At 43.8% G+C, this 16,558-nt stretch overlaps 1 protein-coding gene across 2 annotated transcripts in view; it reads left to right on the top strand.

Moving 5' to 3' along the window:
* ADPRHL1 (ADP-ribosylhydrolase like 1) overlaps positions 1–16,558 on the top strand; it is a 31,580-nt gene that overhangs the window by 710 nt on the left and 14,312 nt on the right. Inside the window, exons 2-7 of one of the 2 annotated variants that reach the window (XM_015849411.3) lie at positions 2,458–2,622; positions 6,046–6,171; positions 8,149–8,289; positions 11,491–11,618; positions 14,202–14,334; positions 15,981–16,134. In XM_015849411.3, the coding sequence (XP_015704897.2) occupies positions 2,458–2,622; positions 6,046–6,171; positions 8,149–8,289; positions 11,491–11,618; positions 14,202–14,334; positions 15,981–16,134 (847 nt within the window). The remainder of the gene's footprint in view (positions 1–2,457; positions 2,623–6,045; positions 6,172–8,148; positions 8,290–11,490; positions 11,619–14,201; positions 14,335–15,980; positions 16,135–16,558) is intronic. The other variant, XM_085534278.1, reaches the window with a different exon arrangement.

Consider the following 16,558-nt stretch of genomic DNA (forward strand, 5'->3'; position numbering starts at 1 on the left):
GGGGTGGAGTACCCTTGGTATCTTGTCCTGGCTAAAATGAATGGCAGCAGAGGAACAAGCCGCTTTGTAGGGAGAGCTCTGCACCTTTAATCCAAACAATATTCTAAAATATGAAGATAATAATGGTGCAAGATATTAGTATGTCTTCCAAAAGCACAGCGGCTTGAGAGAAAACCTTTCTTTCAGAAGGTAGTACTGTTTGTCAGGCTAAGTGATATTATTATCAACACCCTACCCACTGAACTAAGGCTTTCTGAGACCATCTGAGTTGTCACCAGAAATCCTTTAGGAGACAGCTGGCTTTCCACAATGTTTTGTCTCCTTCTAATGAAGCAGATTTTTAACACTGATTTCCCTTAACACGTGTAGCACGGGATAACTAATAGCAGCAGAACCCAACAGCTAAGCTGAGTATTGTTACAGTCAATGAATGTGCTTCTGCTTCATTGCTTTATCTCTCCTTGCTTCTAACGTGCTCTAAATTTAGCATGCAGAGATCAGTTGAAGAGTGTGGCAGACACTTCATGCCTGGCTGTTGGCTGACCAATGGTTTAAGGGGTAGCTAATACACTAAAGATAAGGGCAAGATGTCAGCCTATCAAGAACAAAGATGACTAACATATTTCTGAATATAGGCTATGATTAAATACGTATCGTATGTTTTCTGCTTGTTGAACTGTCCAAAACCATAACTTCTGAACAGTCGAGCCGGTTGGACTATGAGTATAGTAATAAATCTTGCTCGCAGCAGGAGTGCTGCCCTCTTTGAAGAAAGAAAGGTCTCACTAATTTTCATCACCTATGCTTATCTTGTGCTCTTATTTCTTTATCCTGATCAGATGGGCTTTCAAATAGATGTTGCTGTGGGCTGGTGAGAAAACAAAAAGCAGGAGAAGGGAATTTTAGTGTGAAATCTTCATTTCATGGCAACATTCATTAACAGGGGAAAGCAATTCCTTTCCTCTGCTTCCCAGAAGGGAAGAAGGGCTGCTCCTCCTGCAGGCATCTTCTTGCTGAGGGGATGCAGCAATCTGCAGGGCTGGTCAGGCTCACCCGCTATGGGAGAAGAAGGCCCCATCCAACCTGGCCTTGAATGCCTTTGGGGATGGGGCACCCACAGCTTCTCTGGGCAGCTGTGCCAGCGCTTTGCTGCTCTCTGAATAAAGCATTTTCTCCCAACATCCAACCTAAATCTCCCCTTGATGTTTAAAGGCATTGAGTGTTCCCACTTAAGGAAAGAGCCTGTTCCATTGGCCTGCTGGCTGAGGCCCAATGTGTAGGCCCCACGGTGGGCTTAGGACCCCGGCTATGGGGACAGGGCTCTTGCAGGAGGTGCAGGGTGGTAAATCCTGCTCTTGGCTCACATCCTCATAAGCTGACATCTGATTCCTAAATCTAGAAAGAGTTGGCAGTTTGAAAGCATCCTGTTCCTCCAGAACTGTATGTGAGATGGTCAGTGTAAGTGATAGGGCTTTTTTTCTTATAAAAGGAAGGGAAATTTCATTTTAATCTTGCATCTTTTTTATTTGTCTGCCTGCAAAAATGTCACTTCAGAGAATTTTTGGTTGAAAGGGTTCAAAATTCATTCCCAAATTTAAATGCTTCTGTAGATCTCAAGAAATCACCAATATTTGATGAAATGAAGACGCTTTTTGAACTTCCCCTGGTGCCATTTCACAGAATCAAAGAATTACAGAATGGGCAAGGTTGGAAGGAACCTCAAGGATCATGAATTTCTAGGCACCCCCCACCACAGGCAGGGCCACCAACCTCCCCATTTAACACTAGACCAAGCTGCACAGGGCTCTATCCAACCTGGCCTTGAACACCTCCAGGGACAAGGCACTTTGATCTGGGGGATCGTTTGATCTGTAGTCAAACCATATATCAAAGTGCTCGCAGAAAACTTATAGCTGGCTGGCAGCCTCCTCTGTTCCCGCTGGCTTTGAACTTGTAGGATTCAGTGAAGGCTCTTCCTCAACGCAAACCAGCACAAAGCAGCACTTCGACTGAAGGAACAGTGTAGGTTCAGCGTGGCAGAGATTCCTTGGTCAATACTTCGAGGCAGTGAATGAGCACAGAGGTGGGCCGAGCTGGGTGCAGTTGGCACCAAAGCAGTGGGTGCATGCAGCAGGACCTGGGCATCACTGCACACCTGAGGTGAGAGAAAGCCCCTCAGCAGCTGCTGCAGGGAGCAGAACCCCTCAGTCTGTTCAGTTCTAGGAATGGAAAGTGAAAAGTGGGAAAAGGTAAAAACAGAGAGACAGGAGTGTTTTCTCTCCAGCCTGCTCTCATAGTTTGCAAAACTGTTCATAGTAGCACCAGCGCTGTGCCTCCATATACTAGAAACAGCAATAGGAACATATATTAACTTCATCATTAGTCTTCTGTGTTTGTTGTCAGCACTCTCTTGCTATTCTATGTTCATGTGACAGCCTTTGCTTCTGTCCTGAGCAGATTACTGGTGTTTGGAAGACCTGTACCGCGAACTGGTGAAGCGCTACGTAGATGCTGTGGAAAAGCTCTCAGGGAGGCGGCCAGACCCTGCAACCATCGAGGGCTGCCGGGAGCTGAAGCCGGATAACTACCTTCTGGCATGGCACACTCCGTTCAATGAAAAGGGTACCGTATTGCTTTACATTCACAGACACTGGCTTGGGTAACACCCGCCTTCTAGATTTGGGGTTATGAGGAAATTGCTTTGTTTTTCTCCCTGATGTCAGAAATTACTGCCCCTGAAACATTTCCATGCTTGTCTGGGGATGGCAAGAGGTCTGCCAGGAATTCCTGCTCTAGGGCACCGTGTCCTCTCGTAAACGCACCCTTCCCCATTTACCATCTATTTAAAGAGACTTTGTCCTTGGCTCTGTGCCTCTGGGTCCAGGTCTTTGTCCTTGAGTTTAATGGTTATTTTAAGAAATATTTTCTGCCTTCTATTTATTATTATTTTTTAAATCATTTAAACGTTTGCAGACATGGATCTTTTCAGTCACACGCTACTTTTCTTCAGGAGGATGCAATGCCAGGAACTACAGCTGTTTAACCGATAATCCCAAATATTCCCTTCCCAAGGCCTTTACTTTCTCTTTGCAATCACTTCATTTTATGATGAATAGAATTTCTACTTCCAGCTAATTAGCGCACATGTAGCTGTGTACACTCAGACCTGATCATTGCCACTAATCGTGAATGACTGCAGTGGACATGGCTGCCCATACAGGCGTTGCACGGTGTCAGTGTGACGCAGTACTGCTGTGCTGTGTACAGACACTGCTCAACAGCATTGTATGTTGATGCAACACTGTGATAAAAACATGGTGGCACCAAGCCACAGCTATTTCTGGATCTCTGCAGCCAGTTTTATTTGACACAAAAACAGGTCTCTCACCCAGCCCAAAAGAGCTGCCCAAGTCTGTCCAACAGCTTCTTGCTTTAAGAGCTTATATCCACGTTATGACACTGATAAGCATTGATAAGGAAAAAGTCTAAGATAAATGCAGAAAGTTGGGGAACAAAATGAAGAGAAGGATAAGCTGCAGATGGACAAGAGGGAAAAGGAGTTGAGCTCTGAGTTTTCGCAAAGAAGAAACCATAGTCACAAAGAATGCATCCTCTTCAGAGCTTAGCAGCCATTAAGCTGATCTTCATAATTCTATGTATCAAGAGAGAGGAAAATCCCACTGAGGTCTTCCATACTAACAACAAATAATGCACTGCATGAATGAAGATGATATAGTAAGCTCCTGTAGAGAGAGAACTGTAGTAGAGAGAAGTTACTTTTCCTAAATATGTTAGAAAGTCCATGAAATAGTCAAGAAACCAGAGGACAAAGGAGATGTCTGAAGACGTCTGATGTGCTACATCTGTTTGGATATTCAATGGACCCAACAACTTTCATAGCCAGTAATATCTGAGATAGATCCATAAAATCATAAATAGGAGGGAGAACATTAATATGGGTAGGAAAACTCACTGTCTCCTCCAGAACAGAACTAGGCATTTCAAATGAAACTAACCAGTCATGGATTTCAAGCAAGTAAAAGGGAGAACTTAATGTAGCAACTAATTAAGTTGCACAACTCTTTCCAATGGGAATGTGAAGGTGATAAGATTCCTATGGGTTCAAAAAATAGCTTGGCAAATTCATTCACAGGAAATCCTTCAAGGGATGCTTCTAAGCACAAGAATGAAGCAGCAGCTGCCTCCTGTACTATTATCAGGATGGCTTGTAAGAGATGAAGTAGAAAGCTCTGAGCCTGCAGAGAATAAATCAGTATATGGCAAAGTCTTTCCATACCACATTTGTTTGATATTTGACCATTAGGCTGCCTTTGGTGGTAAATCAAGGTTTAAGAGATGGAAGTTACTGTGCACAAAATGTATTTGTTGAACTCTCAGGAGGAAGGGAGGAAACATCATCTAACCTTGTCAGATCACTTAACCTAGGTGCCCACTCAGGAGAGTTGCTTCCTGAGGAGAAAACAAGCAACCCTCTAGAGAATAATTCAGATCCTAGTTGGTCTGTGTTACATCTGGAGATGCCAGTGGGTGTCCTGAGTTAACGGTTTAGTTTGGATTGGGCAATTAACTTTGCATCCATTAACTATCATTCACACTTTGATTATGCTCATGATCTTGGAGCACACAAGCAGCAGTTGTTTGGGTTGAGAATGAAAAGAAAGCAGTGCTGTAGGAGAGCCAAAATGAGTGCATCCCAGAGAGCAGCTGAGGGCTCTTCTGAAGGTAGTTGTCCAAAGCACTGGCCTTTGCTCTCTGGCATCAGCTGTTTCACTATGGATTGCTTCTCTTGTGCCATCATACTTGCTAACAGAGACAATATTTTTCCTTGCTACCTGTGTGGGAAAGACAGGAAGGACGTGCTCCAAATGTAGGTCCCACACATGCTAAAATTAGGTGTCATAAATATTTCCACTTATCTACCAGGGGCCAAGCAGGGAAACACTAATTGCTCTCCACAATACCCAAGGTTCTGGGAAGTGTGAGTGAGTGAAGGCAGTGCTGAAAACATGCTAAGTACTTTGAAAAATCGAACCCTATCCATCTTGGAATGAGTGCCTGCAATGAGTAAATGCTTTTTTGGGCACTGGTCACCAGCTATAAAGAGGAGATAATCACCTCACTGGTATCTTGTGAAGATAAGCTCATTAAAACTTCAGTGGGATCCTGATATGGCTGTGATAAGTACTGGAGAGAAAATAATCAGTGAATTTAGCTCTGCATTCAGTAAACTGTTTAAAAGACTGGAATCATATACTCAGCACTGAGGATTAAAAGACCAGATAAACTCTGCACTGCATGAGGCAGAAATTCTCAACCAAAAGCTCAGTACATTCAGGCAGTACCATGATGAGAACGTGCAAAATCACTGACATCAGTTTGCACAGGAAACCTCAGTTCTGAATTCTGTCTTTTAAGTATTTGGCTCTGTGCTCTTTGTTTTTGTGACGCGTTATTTTATCAAGAAATAGAAGCTACTTTGTGAGCTACCTGTGGGGCTCTCAAAAAGGAACCACGTCATAGAAGTGTAAGATTGGCCGTGACAGTCGCATAAAGAGCTTTAGTAACGTACTCTTAACATGATAACTACTAAAATAAGGGCATAGTAAAAGTGTACCTGTTTGGCAGAGCGCTGTTTCCATTGCTGGCATTGGAACAAGAGGTGCCAGCCAAGGATTAGTGAGAGTGACATGAGAGTTTGAATCAAACACTGGTAACAGGAGAGCACGCTGCTCTTTGATACCCACTATGCTCTTTGTAGCATTCAAGAATACTGGAGTTACTGGCAGAATATACTGGAATCTACTAGTATTAGAATAAATTGGCCAAATTAGATGCACAAAACTTTCAAAACATTCAAACTTGTTCCTTCCCAAATATGTAACTTTGCTTTGCGTGCTGTTTTCCTGCTTCCTGGAGGGCTCCCACTCAGGTGCTGAATTAGAATGCACTTGTTTCTGATCGTATCAACATATTTATGCATCAACAATCTCTTTTCAAGTTCTTAGCACTGTTGTTTTATTTTAGGTTCTGGTTTTGGAGCATCTACCAAAGCGATGTGCTTAGGGATGCGTTACTGGAAGCCAGAGAGGCTGGAGTCGCTTATTGAAGTGAGCATTGAGTGTGGACGAATGACTCACAACCACCCTACAGGTAATATCTGCAGGTGTATTTTTTCTATGATGTACCCACAGCTGCTTTTCACTTCTGAGAGGACTAACACAACTCCTGTAAAACCATTTGGTGAAGCAGCTTTTGGTTTGCAGACTCCAAGGCCTTAGTTTGAATTTTGCTCAGGCAGTATATGTACGTTTATGTATATATACAAGCTTGTTTACAGGCTTGTGTATTATACAAACAGCAGTCTCAAGCATAGGAGTGCTCCTTCCTAAAACCCCAATAACAAAACACGCTGTCTCATCCAAAGCATACTCATGCCACTTGCCCTGATCTAATCTCAGGATCTGTGTACATCTAGATGACTCACTGTTGCAGGGTGAGCTTATGGTTCAGAGGATAATAACATTTTTCTATTGACTGGTCTTGTCACAACTGATCACTGCAGGTAAGGGTAGAAAGCCAAAAAATTCTAACTCCGTACATTTAGGACACAACCTGAATTATTATCGAAACAAAACATAAATAATTAGATTTAATGTTGCTCTGAATATCCAAGGCTGTCAATCTGATAGTTTCATGCTGCTTAAACATGTATTCATTCAGTCTGCTTTAAAGAGCAATAAATAAAACTGTAATGAAGAGTGACAAGTTCAACATGCTCAGTGCTCTAAAGCAGTCAGAAAAGCCATCAGGATGGCATAAATTTAAAGGAAAAGTATTGAAAGCAAAGTAGAGAATATTCTTGAGGGAACACGCAACATCTATGGCTCATTAGCAACAAGTCTGCTTGTAAGTCTGGGTATCCCACTTCAGAGAAGGATTTCACTTGAGCCAGGAAATGGCAGCAAGGAGTATCAAATGCCTTCTGCACAAGGAGAAATTAAGTCCAGAAGGATTTTTTCTGCTGGAAAGGAGACAAGCGGCACAGTGGGGGGCAGTGAGAAGAGGGGAGGAAAGGGCATGATGAACATCACTAGCATCCTAAAAGGTAACACAGAAAGTTTAGCTGTGAGTCTCTTAAGTCAGAGACTGAAAAAAAAACGCAACTGAGATGTCAGTCAGGATGGATATAGGACTCTGCTCACCCACTGCTTGCCTGACTGATAGATTTGTTTTGTTAACCTTCTTTTGCCCATTGCTCTGGGTTGGTTTTGTTGCATTTGACAAAATGCCAAGATCACAAGCAAATATGAGAAACAAGCTTGTCTGTTTCTGACACTGTAGAAGATTTAAGTGCCCATTAATAGAAAATTCTCTCCAAATATATTTGTTACCAAAGAGGAATACCTACAAGGGCATGCAGACAGCGTCAGACAACTGCTTCTTCAAGACAGATACAGCCCAAAGAAAATAATGGATCTAACTAGATAAAATGGACTTGTGCCCCTAGAGTAAAATAAGCCAGAAATAGTGTGAGGTCCACTGAGCTGAATGACTCCATATGCAAGGTGACATAACTTTTAAGTGAGCACCCTTGTGCAAGACCCTTATTCTATGTGACTTCAATTAGATCTTCAGTATCAAATCATCATAATCATATAATCACAGGATGGCCTGGGTTGAAAAGGACCACAATGATCATCTGGTTTCAAACCCCCTGCTATGTGCAGGGTCACCAACCACCAGACCAGGCTGCCCAGAGCCACATCCAGCCTGGCCTTGAATGCCTCCAGGGATGGGGCATCCACAACCTCCTTGGGCAACCTGTTCCAGTGCGTCACCACCCTCTTAGTGGATGATGTTTATTTTTGAGCCTTACCTCAATTTCTGTCAAGTTACACCACTGAGAACAGAATTTCCCTTCTGAACAAAGTAAGTCATAAACTGCTGGGAACCATGTGTTAGCCAGGAATCTCCACATGCCAAAAGCCGGCCAATAAACAGACAGGGGTAGGTTATGTGCATTTGTTAATCTACCTGACATCCTACTAATGATTTTATTAGGGACATGACAAGGACAGCACATGCACAGATCACATGGTGGTAATTATATTTATTTATTATTTCCAGGCTTTCTAGGCTCTCTATGCACAGCTCTCTTTGTGGCATATGCAATACAAGGGAAGCCCCTGGTGCAGTGGGGAAGAGAAATGATGAAGGTTGTGCCAATGGCGGAGGAATACTGCAAGAAGACCATTCGTCACATGGCAGGTAATGTCTGAAAGATTCCAAAGAAATGCCGAGTTTCACCTTGCTGCTCTCCCCTCACCTTGTGACCCTTCAAACTGTCTTCCTGCTTAGTCTGCTCAGACTATAAGCTTTCTTGCAGGCGATGCCTTCCTCTTGTACCATCTGTTAGGTGTCCAATATATTGGTGGCAAAAAATTCAAAGAAAATAGCACAGTGTACAATTTTATCTATAGGAAGTATTCAAAGATTGCTGAGAGGGAAAGAAGGAAGATATTAATTAGCGAGTTGTTAGGCAAACACATTGCTGAAATATAAATTACTCAGCTCTTTCCATCCATTGACATAGTCCAGCGGATGTGTTTAAGAGCCATTTGGATGCGGTGCTCAGGGATATGATTTAGCAGAGGGTTGTTAGAGTTAGGGTACTATGGTTAGGCTGTGGTTGGACTTGATGATCTTTGAGGTCTTTTCCAACCTGGGTAATTCTATGATTCTATGATCTTCCATGAGAAAATCCAGTGCCTTTTTACTCATTTTGCCAGGAGAAGTTCACTCGCAGGCACCTCTTGACAAAGAGTTAGCTTTGGATCACAGATGCAGATTTGACTTGTAGCTGTTCTGAACAAACATTTAAAACACAACACCTTGTATCTTTGTTTAAAAACAAGTGAGCAGTCCACAACTGCCAAACTTGATGTTGCTACATCACTGATGTATATGGTCTTCAGGACAGAGGTACTTTATTTAGTTCCTTCTTACCTGGGAGTGGTGCATTTGCAACACTGAAACCTGCTGTGGGCAGACAAGTATAATTACCTTAAAACGCTGAGGAAAGAGATTATCCTGCTAATCTCAAGGGACAACCTTTGAGAAAGACTGAATTCTATGGAAAAGAAATTACTCAAGAGCACTCAGAAATGAAGATTTACCCAGGAAAGAGAACTGCTTCTTTAAAACCTGAAAGAAGCAGGGAGCCTCCCTGAAAAACACTGTGTTTTCACCCGTGTCTCATTGCACACTAGGATTTTTTTAGACCAGACCTATGAGGAGCAGGTGCAGGATTAGTGTGAGATCCTCTCTGAATCACTTTCCAGCAGGTTCCTGTCACTCTACCAGAGCAGGACCCCACTGCATGGAGGTATGTGTGTTGGACTCCTGAGGCATGCTGTGCGGGCAATGTCCGTATTGTTGAGCTTCGTCCTATTTTGGTAGCAAGATAAGTCTTCCGCATTAAAGATAAGCTCCTTGCCTGGTGAGATTCACTGCAAAGATATCCTGCCAAGCAGAGTCCTCCTGTTTCAGAAAACACTTCTTGGCTGCTTTACCCCCCTTGGATAACAAACATGATGTTCAGACATGGAGAGATGGATTCAACACCCCTCTCTGTTACTCAGTTACATTTACTCTCCGGACAGCCCATGGGTCCACATGTAGCCTCCATCTGGGCACAAGGAATGGGGCAGAGCCTCAGTGTGTCTGGTGGATGGGGTACCTGACCATGCTACTGGCTGTCCAAGCAATCAGAATCTCCTGCCTCTCCTTTCCCCCATTGCTTCTGAGCCTGCTCATTGGAACAATCACTCTTCCTTGCTTATTGAGAAAATAGTCATCTATGATGTTTTGATGTTTTATGTACATATGGGAAAAAGGAAAGTGGAAAATATCTGCTTTAAAATATGACACAACCTGTCAGCTCATTTGTGTATTTAAAAGCAATTTGGGAACCAACTAGTGGGATGGGTTTTGGTAGTTTTCTTCAACCAATAAGGTTTATCTTCATGAGATATATATTTTCCCTTGAAATATTCTCTGGCCTAATGGCTGCATGCATTTTCATTCTTCTGAATATTTGCTAGAATTCTGACAGCTTCCTTGTAATAGGGCAAAACAGGCACAGGCAGATGTACATTCCCATATGTATGGGGCCATGTGGCAGGAGGTTCAGCCCAGTGAGGGGCTGCTGATCTACCACCTTTTGAAGGTATTGGATCAAACAAGGCAGCCTGGTTTTGTTTACATGGTGTTCAACTGCTTTAAAGATCTGAATTGGCTAAGAGAAAAACCTGCATTGCCTTTTAGGAAAGGAAGAAAAATCATAGAATCACAGCATGGTTTGGGTTGGAAGGGAGCTCACAGCCCACCCAGCCCCAACCCCTGTCATGTGCAGGGCTGCCCCCCACCAGCTCAGGCTGCCCAGGGCCCCATCCAACCTGGCCTTCAGCACCTCCGGGGATGGGGCACCACAGCTTTTCTGGGCAGCTGTGCCAGTGCCTCACCACCCTCTGAGTAAAGACTTTTTTTCCTCACATCTATCCAAAATCAGTTTAAATTCTGTTTGAAAAACTGTCACCCCTTGTCACTAGATGACCATGTAAAAGATCTCTGTTTTTCTTAGGCCCTTTTTAAATATGGAAAGGCCACAATAAGGTCTCCCTGGAGGCTTCTCCAGGCTGAACACCCCCAACTCACGGCCTTTCTTCAGAAAACTGGTTTGATTGTGCATATGCTCCTCAGTTACTTTCAGTACTGAGTGACCAAAAAGGACAGAACAAGTGAAAAAGCATCAAGAATTGGTCATATTTTAATCTATACACAAGTAGTCCCAAACTGAATTGCCAGTTTGCCTTGGCACACTTAGCAGCCTTGTCCATCTCATTTGTAACTCCTGACTCCCATCTGCCTTTTCACTGACGCATAAATTCTGCAGAGGTTTGCATGCGTATTCAGAGTCACTTTTCAAGCCTTTATAAATGGTTGATCATTGCCTTGAAGACATGCTGAATTTAGTAAGAGTATTCACATGCACCAGGTTAAAAGTTAGTAGTGATATCCTTCCTTGTGGTGCTCAGGGATATGATTTAGCAGAGGGTTGTTATAGTTAGGGTTCTGGTTAGGCTGTGGTTGGACTTGATGATCTTCATGGTCTTTTCCAGCCTGGGTAATTCTATGATTCTATGATTCCTGAAGTTACATTAAAAAGGAGAAAGGCCTATGGATATTACAATTGGCTTTTTGTATGGGAATGTGTGTTATTTATTCTGTTTTACTACCTTTAATAAGTATTATAATATACCCAAATGGAAGTTTTGGTCTTTCCCATTTGCCCTTCCCTGAAAAACCACAGTCATGAACAGAAATCCTGGAGACAATCTATGAATAAAAAACTGAGGAGGGAAGTGTTTGTATTTCAGGAAAGAAATCATTAATTTCTTTTGCATTCAGAATATCAGGAGCACTGGTTTTACTTCGAGGCCAAGTGGCAGTTTTACTTGGAGGAGAGAGAAATCAATGAGGAGAACCAGAACAAAGCCGTCTTTCCAGACAACTACGATGCAGAAGAGAGAGAAAAGGTAACTGTGACTTTAGATAGCGCCCAGAAAGGCTCTACCATGAGTGAGGTATTTTCAGTGGGACGCATCAATACTTGACAAAGTGTAAAGAGCTCCCATCCTTGGTGTGGGTACGTGTTAATGGAAGAAGCAACTGCAGTCAACCCTGAGGTGCTAACGGTTCCTACAATGGGAGAGGAAGTCCTAATATCAGCTCAGCACAAGTATAAGGCTTATAAGCGAACCCCTGTCAGCCACAGCTATTTGAGGTGGAAAAGATGGAGGCTCTCCTTGAAGCCTAATGGAGCTGTGCCCAAGTCCCACAGAAATGCCTCCTAATGGAGCTGGGTTAATAGAGCTAAGGTCCTTTGAACAGAATACAGCCCTCCTAAGCACTGATCTGCAGATACCAGCAGTGCTTCAGCTAGTTTTAGATGTCTCAAGAGGGCTTTTACCATGTTTTATGTGGTACTGTTTTACAGTAACTGTGACCTTTCTTTTGCCTCATTAATACAGGTTATAACTTCTTAACTCGAGATAAATAATGACTCCTCTTCCCTGGTGTTTACAGCTCTCTGATACTTGCTGGCACCTCTCAATGTTCTCCACTTAGCAGCTAAGAACTAAGTATGTGGTTCTTGTCACCCTTCCCCATAAATCAATCCCTTTTTCCAGAGTATTAAAACACCACTCTATTCTGAGAAGACACTTCGTATATATTTAGATGTTCCTTTCTGCAGTGAAAAGTGCCAGTGGAAGCTAGGTTGACTCTGGGTAGTAAAAAAATTGCTTTAAATACAAATACTAAGTCTTCCAGTTTTATTTTATCAATTCAGTCCTATAAACTCATTAGTAGTTTTTTGTTTCTTCTAGTTCTGATGGAGTTTTTGCAGAGTTTTATGAGAGATTAAAGTGATCGGTATTTCCCCATGATCATTTTCAAGAGCATTTGATTGCTAAATAGTGAAGATCAGATTCTGTATAGATGGGTAAGGAATAAATTTGGAGATAACTAGAAATGTAGGGGGAAAAAAGCCAAATTACTTCTTGAATGTGTAAGTATGAGATGGGTAATCAGATGTTGGTGGGAAGTGGCTGTACTGACCAGCTACAAGGGTTGTATAGCAAGGAGAGGATGTGGGAATTGCCACTAGGGCTTGGCAGGAGCCCAGTTCTCTCAGCATGAGGGACAGCATGATTACACCTGCACCCATCCACTCCCCACTGTCCTTGCCCAGGGAAGGTGGGCTGTGGCCAAATCACAGAGCTACACCACCAGGTGCAAGGTTCTGCCCCTTTGAAAAGCTTGAGAAACTCTGCCTTGGAGCAGATCGATCCCAAGGAGTGCTCTCCCTCAAGTAAGGAATTCCCAGCAAAACGAGGTGACATCAGATGCGTGCAGAACATCAGCGATAGTGCGGGCTAAATGGAGCGAAACTTGAGAAGCTGGCTTGCTGGCCCAGAATAGCGCTTCCACAGTCAGTGTGCTTGCATTGGTAGTGCTGCACCTGTGGCCGTGCTGCTCCGCCAGAATGGAAACTGTAGGAATAAGGCTATAAAGTTTGATTGTGTCAGATGGCAGAGTAAACAGCTGCTGTCTCTAGTCTGAAAAAAAATGGGAATGAAGTGAAGCTGGGTTACCCAGCTCTGCCTTGTTTAATGTCTGTGTAGATAAACCATCACTAAGTATACACTGGCTGAGGTGGAACTGAGTAGATAGATATATGTGCTTATCTTTATACACATTGTAGAAGCCATGGAAAACAGCTATAGCTAACTTACCATGATGCAACTAATGCTCCAGGAACTAAAGCTGCCCGTTCCCGTTAAGGGAAAGTTATGATTTTAACATAAATCAATCAGAATCATGATCAAAGTCAGCTTTTAATGAATAAGGACATCTAGGGTGTGAAATTAGAATCTGTCTTGATCTACTTCTTAGGCTTAGCAAGTACCTGGACTGCCAGGTTTCTCCACAACCTTCCTAGTGCCTTGTCCTCACTGCAGGCATGGTGGCTTCTGTCCCTAGATGTGAGACATGCTGCTTCCGGAAGGGACCAGCCAGAAGGGAGACTAGGAGTGCAGCAGAGCCTAGGAGGAAGCTTTTTGCTCAGTGTGTGGTGATGCACTGGAACAGGTTGCCCAAGGAGGTTGTGGATGCCCCATCCCTGGAGGCATTCAAGGCCAGGCTGGATGTGGCTCTGGGCAGCCTGGTCTGGTGGCTGGTGACCCTGCACATAGCAGGGGGCTTGAAAATAGATGGTCACTGTGGTCCAATCCAGGCTGTTCTATGATTCTGTGATTCTACTCCTGGAAAATTAAATATGAAAGAAGTCTTTTTGTACTCAGTTGTCAGCAGACAGTGCAGATGCCTGTTTATTGAATACACCCATGCAAAATTGTCAGCACTTGGCAGGACGCTTCCCCTCAGCAATCTTTTCACCGTGAAACAGGCCCAGAGAAGAAAAGCTCAAGAGTAGAAAATGCCTTCTTGTGTTCTCCTAGAACACAGGGACACGGTAGGTAAGTGAGATGCAGGGTGGTAACTGCAGTGCACATCCTCCTTCCCACTGATCTGCTCTGATGCTTCTATCTGTCCTGCAGACATACCGCAGATGGAGTTCTGAAGGTCGGGGTGGGAGAAGGGGCCATGATGCCCCAATGATTGCCTACGATGCCCTGCTGGGGTGCGGCGGGGACTGGACAGAGCTCTGCAACCGCTCCATGTTCCACGGAGGTGAGGGCGCTGCCGCGGCTCCCAACCCCCTTTCCCCATTGTGTTTTGCAATCTCCCACTCATGAATGGCTGCTGTTGATCACTCTGCTATGCCACTGTAATCAGTGTAATCATTATTTCTACATCACCTGATTTTATACCATCACAGAACCACAGGACGGCTAAGGTGAGCAGGGTGTATCTGTTCCAAGCCCTCTCTGACAGGGCCACTCAGAGCAGAGTGCCCAGGCACGTGGCCAGGCAGCTTCTGGAGATCTCCAAGAAAGAGATTCCACAGCCTCCCTGGACCATCAAAAATTCTTTCAGCAGCAGCTGCCATGCAAGCTGTTTATAGTCCTTGTCAATCGTTACTTCATCTGAGTCCCATGGTTTTGCCAGAGTTGAATGAAAAGTAAATCTACTATAACTTAGTAAAGGGTAGTTAGTTGGCATTTTCTCCTGACAAAATACTAGCACCTTTGGCAAAGCCACGCTTTAACTGCATATAGTGAAGACAAGTAAGGGAGAAAAATGGTACAGTGCCCACTCAAGTGCTAGACAAATAAATCTTAAAGTTACACAATGAATTATTTTCATGGCTTTTCACAAAGTAATTCTCCTACTGTCTGCTGAATACTCCTGGGCCAGGGCAGATATGGGCAATGATCCCAGGACAAAAACACCTGTAACCACCTTTGCCCAGTCACAGCAGTGGAAACTGACAGCCTCTCATTGTAGAGGCCAGCCAGCAAGAACCTGCAGGCACAGCAATGAGCATTGTTGCTGCTTAATGTGGTTGGATGGTTTAAATAATATTGAAGTGCTTTGCTGTGTTGTTAAGGTGCGCTTTCCAATCCAGATCATAGATGTCACCAACCACTGAAGGTGATGAAGCGCTGGCACAGCTGCCCAGAGAAGCTGTGATGTCCCATCCCTGGAGGCACACAGGGCCAGGATGGATGGGGCCCTGGGCAGCTGAGCTGGTGGGGGCAGCCCTGTCCACAGCAGGGGTTTGGGGCTGGGTGGGCTGTGAGGTCTGTTCCAACCCAAACAGTTCTATGATGATTCTGTGGTGTTTTCTGTGTGGCAGAAACTGCTGCAGTAACTCTTCCCTCCCTTTTTCTTAATAATGGCTGTTTGCTTGCAAGAGTTGTTGGGCCGCAGCAGGTTTTTCCCAGCCCAAATCTGTGCTGTCAGGGATGATCTTGTCCATTCTACTGGCCATCCTCTGCATCTGACAACCTTATGTATATTCTTCCACTACTAGAACTAGATGGGTACCAAGTACAAAGTGTGGGTGAAAACTCTGAAACAGAACAAAGGAGAAGCTCCTTTCAAACACTGAGAAAGGATGCTGTGAATCCTAAAAGTCCACATCCATTCTAAAAGTGATCAGATGAACCTGTGGGAAAAGGTACTGTGGGGGCCAGGAGATGGAGAGACCAGCTCTAACTCAGAAGCACACATCACAGAGGCATTGCTTATGTGGGCTTGGCATTACCTTCCTAGGTATGGGAGAAGACATGGGTTCTTAAAAGCCTTTGGGACTAACACAGCGCAGCCATCGTGTCCCTTCCATCAGTGGCTTTGTACTTTTGCCCCTGTGCTGTAGTTGTGTACTTAAAAGTGACCCTAAGAGAAATTTGCATCTGTGCTTGAACCCGCAGGAGAAAGTGCAGCGACGGGATCTATCGCTGGCTGCCTCTATGGGCTGGTGTACGGCCTGAGCAAGGTTCCTAAGGGCATGTACCAGGATCTTGAGCAAAGAGAGAGGCTAGAGTACTTGGGCGAGAACCTTTACCGACTGTCCATGGAGGAAAAGTAAAACTGTCTCTGCCATTTTCTCTTTCTATAAAGACTATCAAATCCTGTAGATAACTGTCCGACTTTAATGATGAAGGAATTAGTTGAGAGTTAGTCTGAAAGGATGTATGTAGATTGTGTGCAAGTGAAGATAGCTGAGTAACTGAAGAACAACTAGGTATTTACAGTGATTGCGGGTTTTGTTGTTTTTTTTTTACAGATGTAGGGATTTTTGAATAGAGATATTGCTGCTTAAGCCCGCGAGATAATCTCAAATGGAAAAAAATAAATAAAACCTTTTGACTGATTTCAGTCTAACTTGCTATAATGCCACTTTCTAAACAGCTGTGAGCAGTAATTACACGTACAGAATTAATTCTGAGAACTAATGCTTTCTTGCAAAACTAATGGTACTGCCCCCTTATGGGGATATTCTCTGTAT

This window comes from Coturnix japonica, chromosome 1 (assembly GCF_054131305.1).
Source record: "Coturnix japonica strain WE chromosome 1, WE-NBRP24, whole genome shotgun sequence".
Lineage (NCBI taxonomy): Eukaryota > Metazoa > Chordata > Aves > Galliformes > Phasianidae > Coturnix > Coturnix japonica.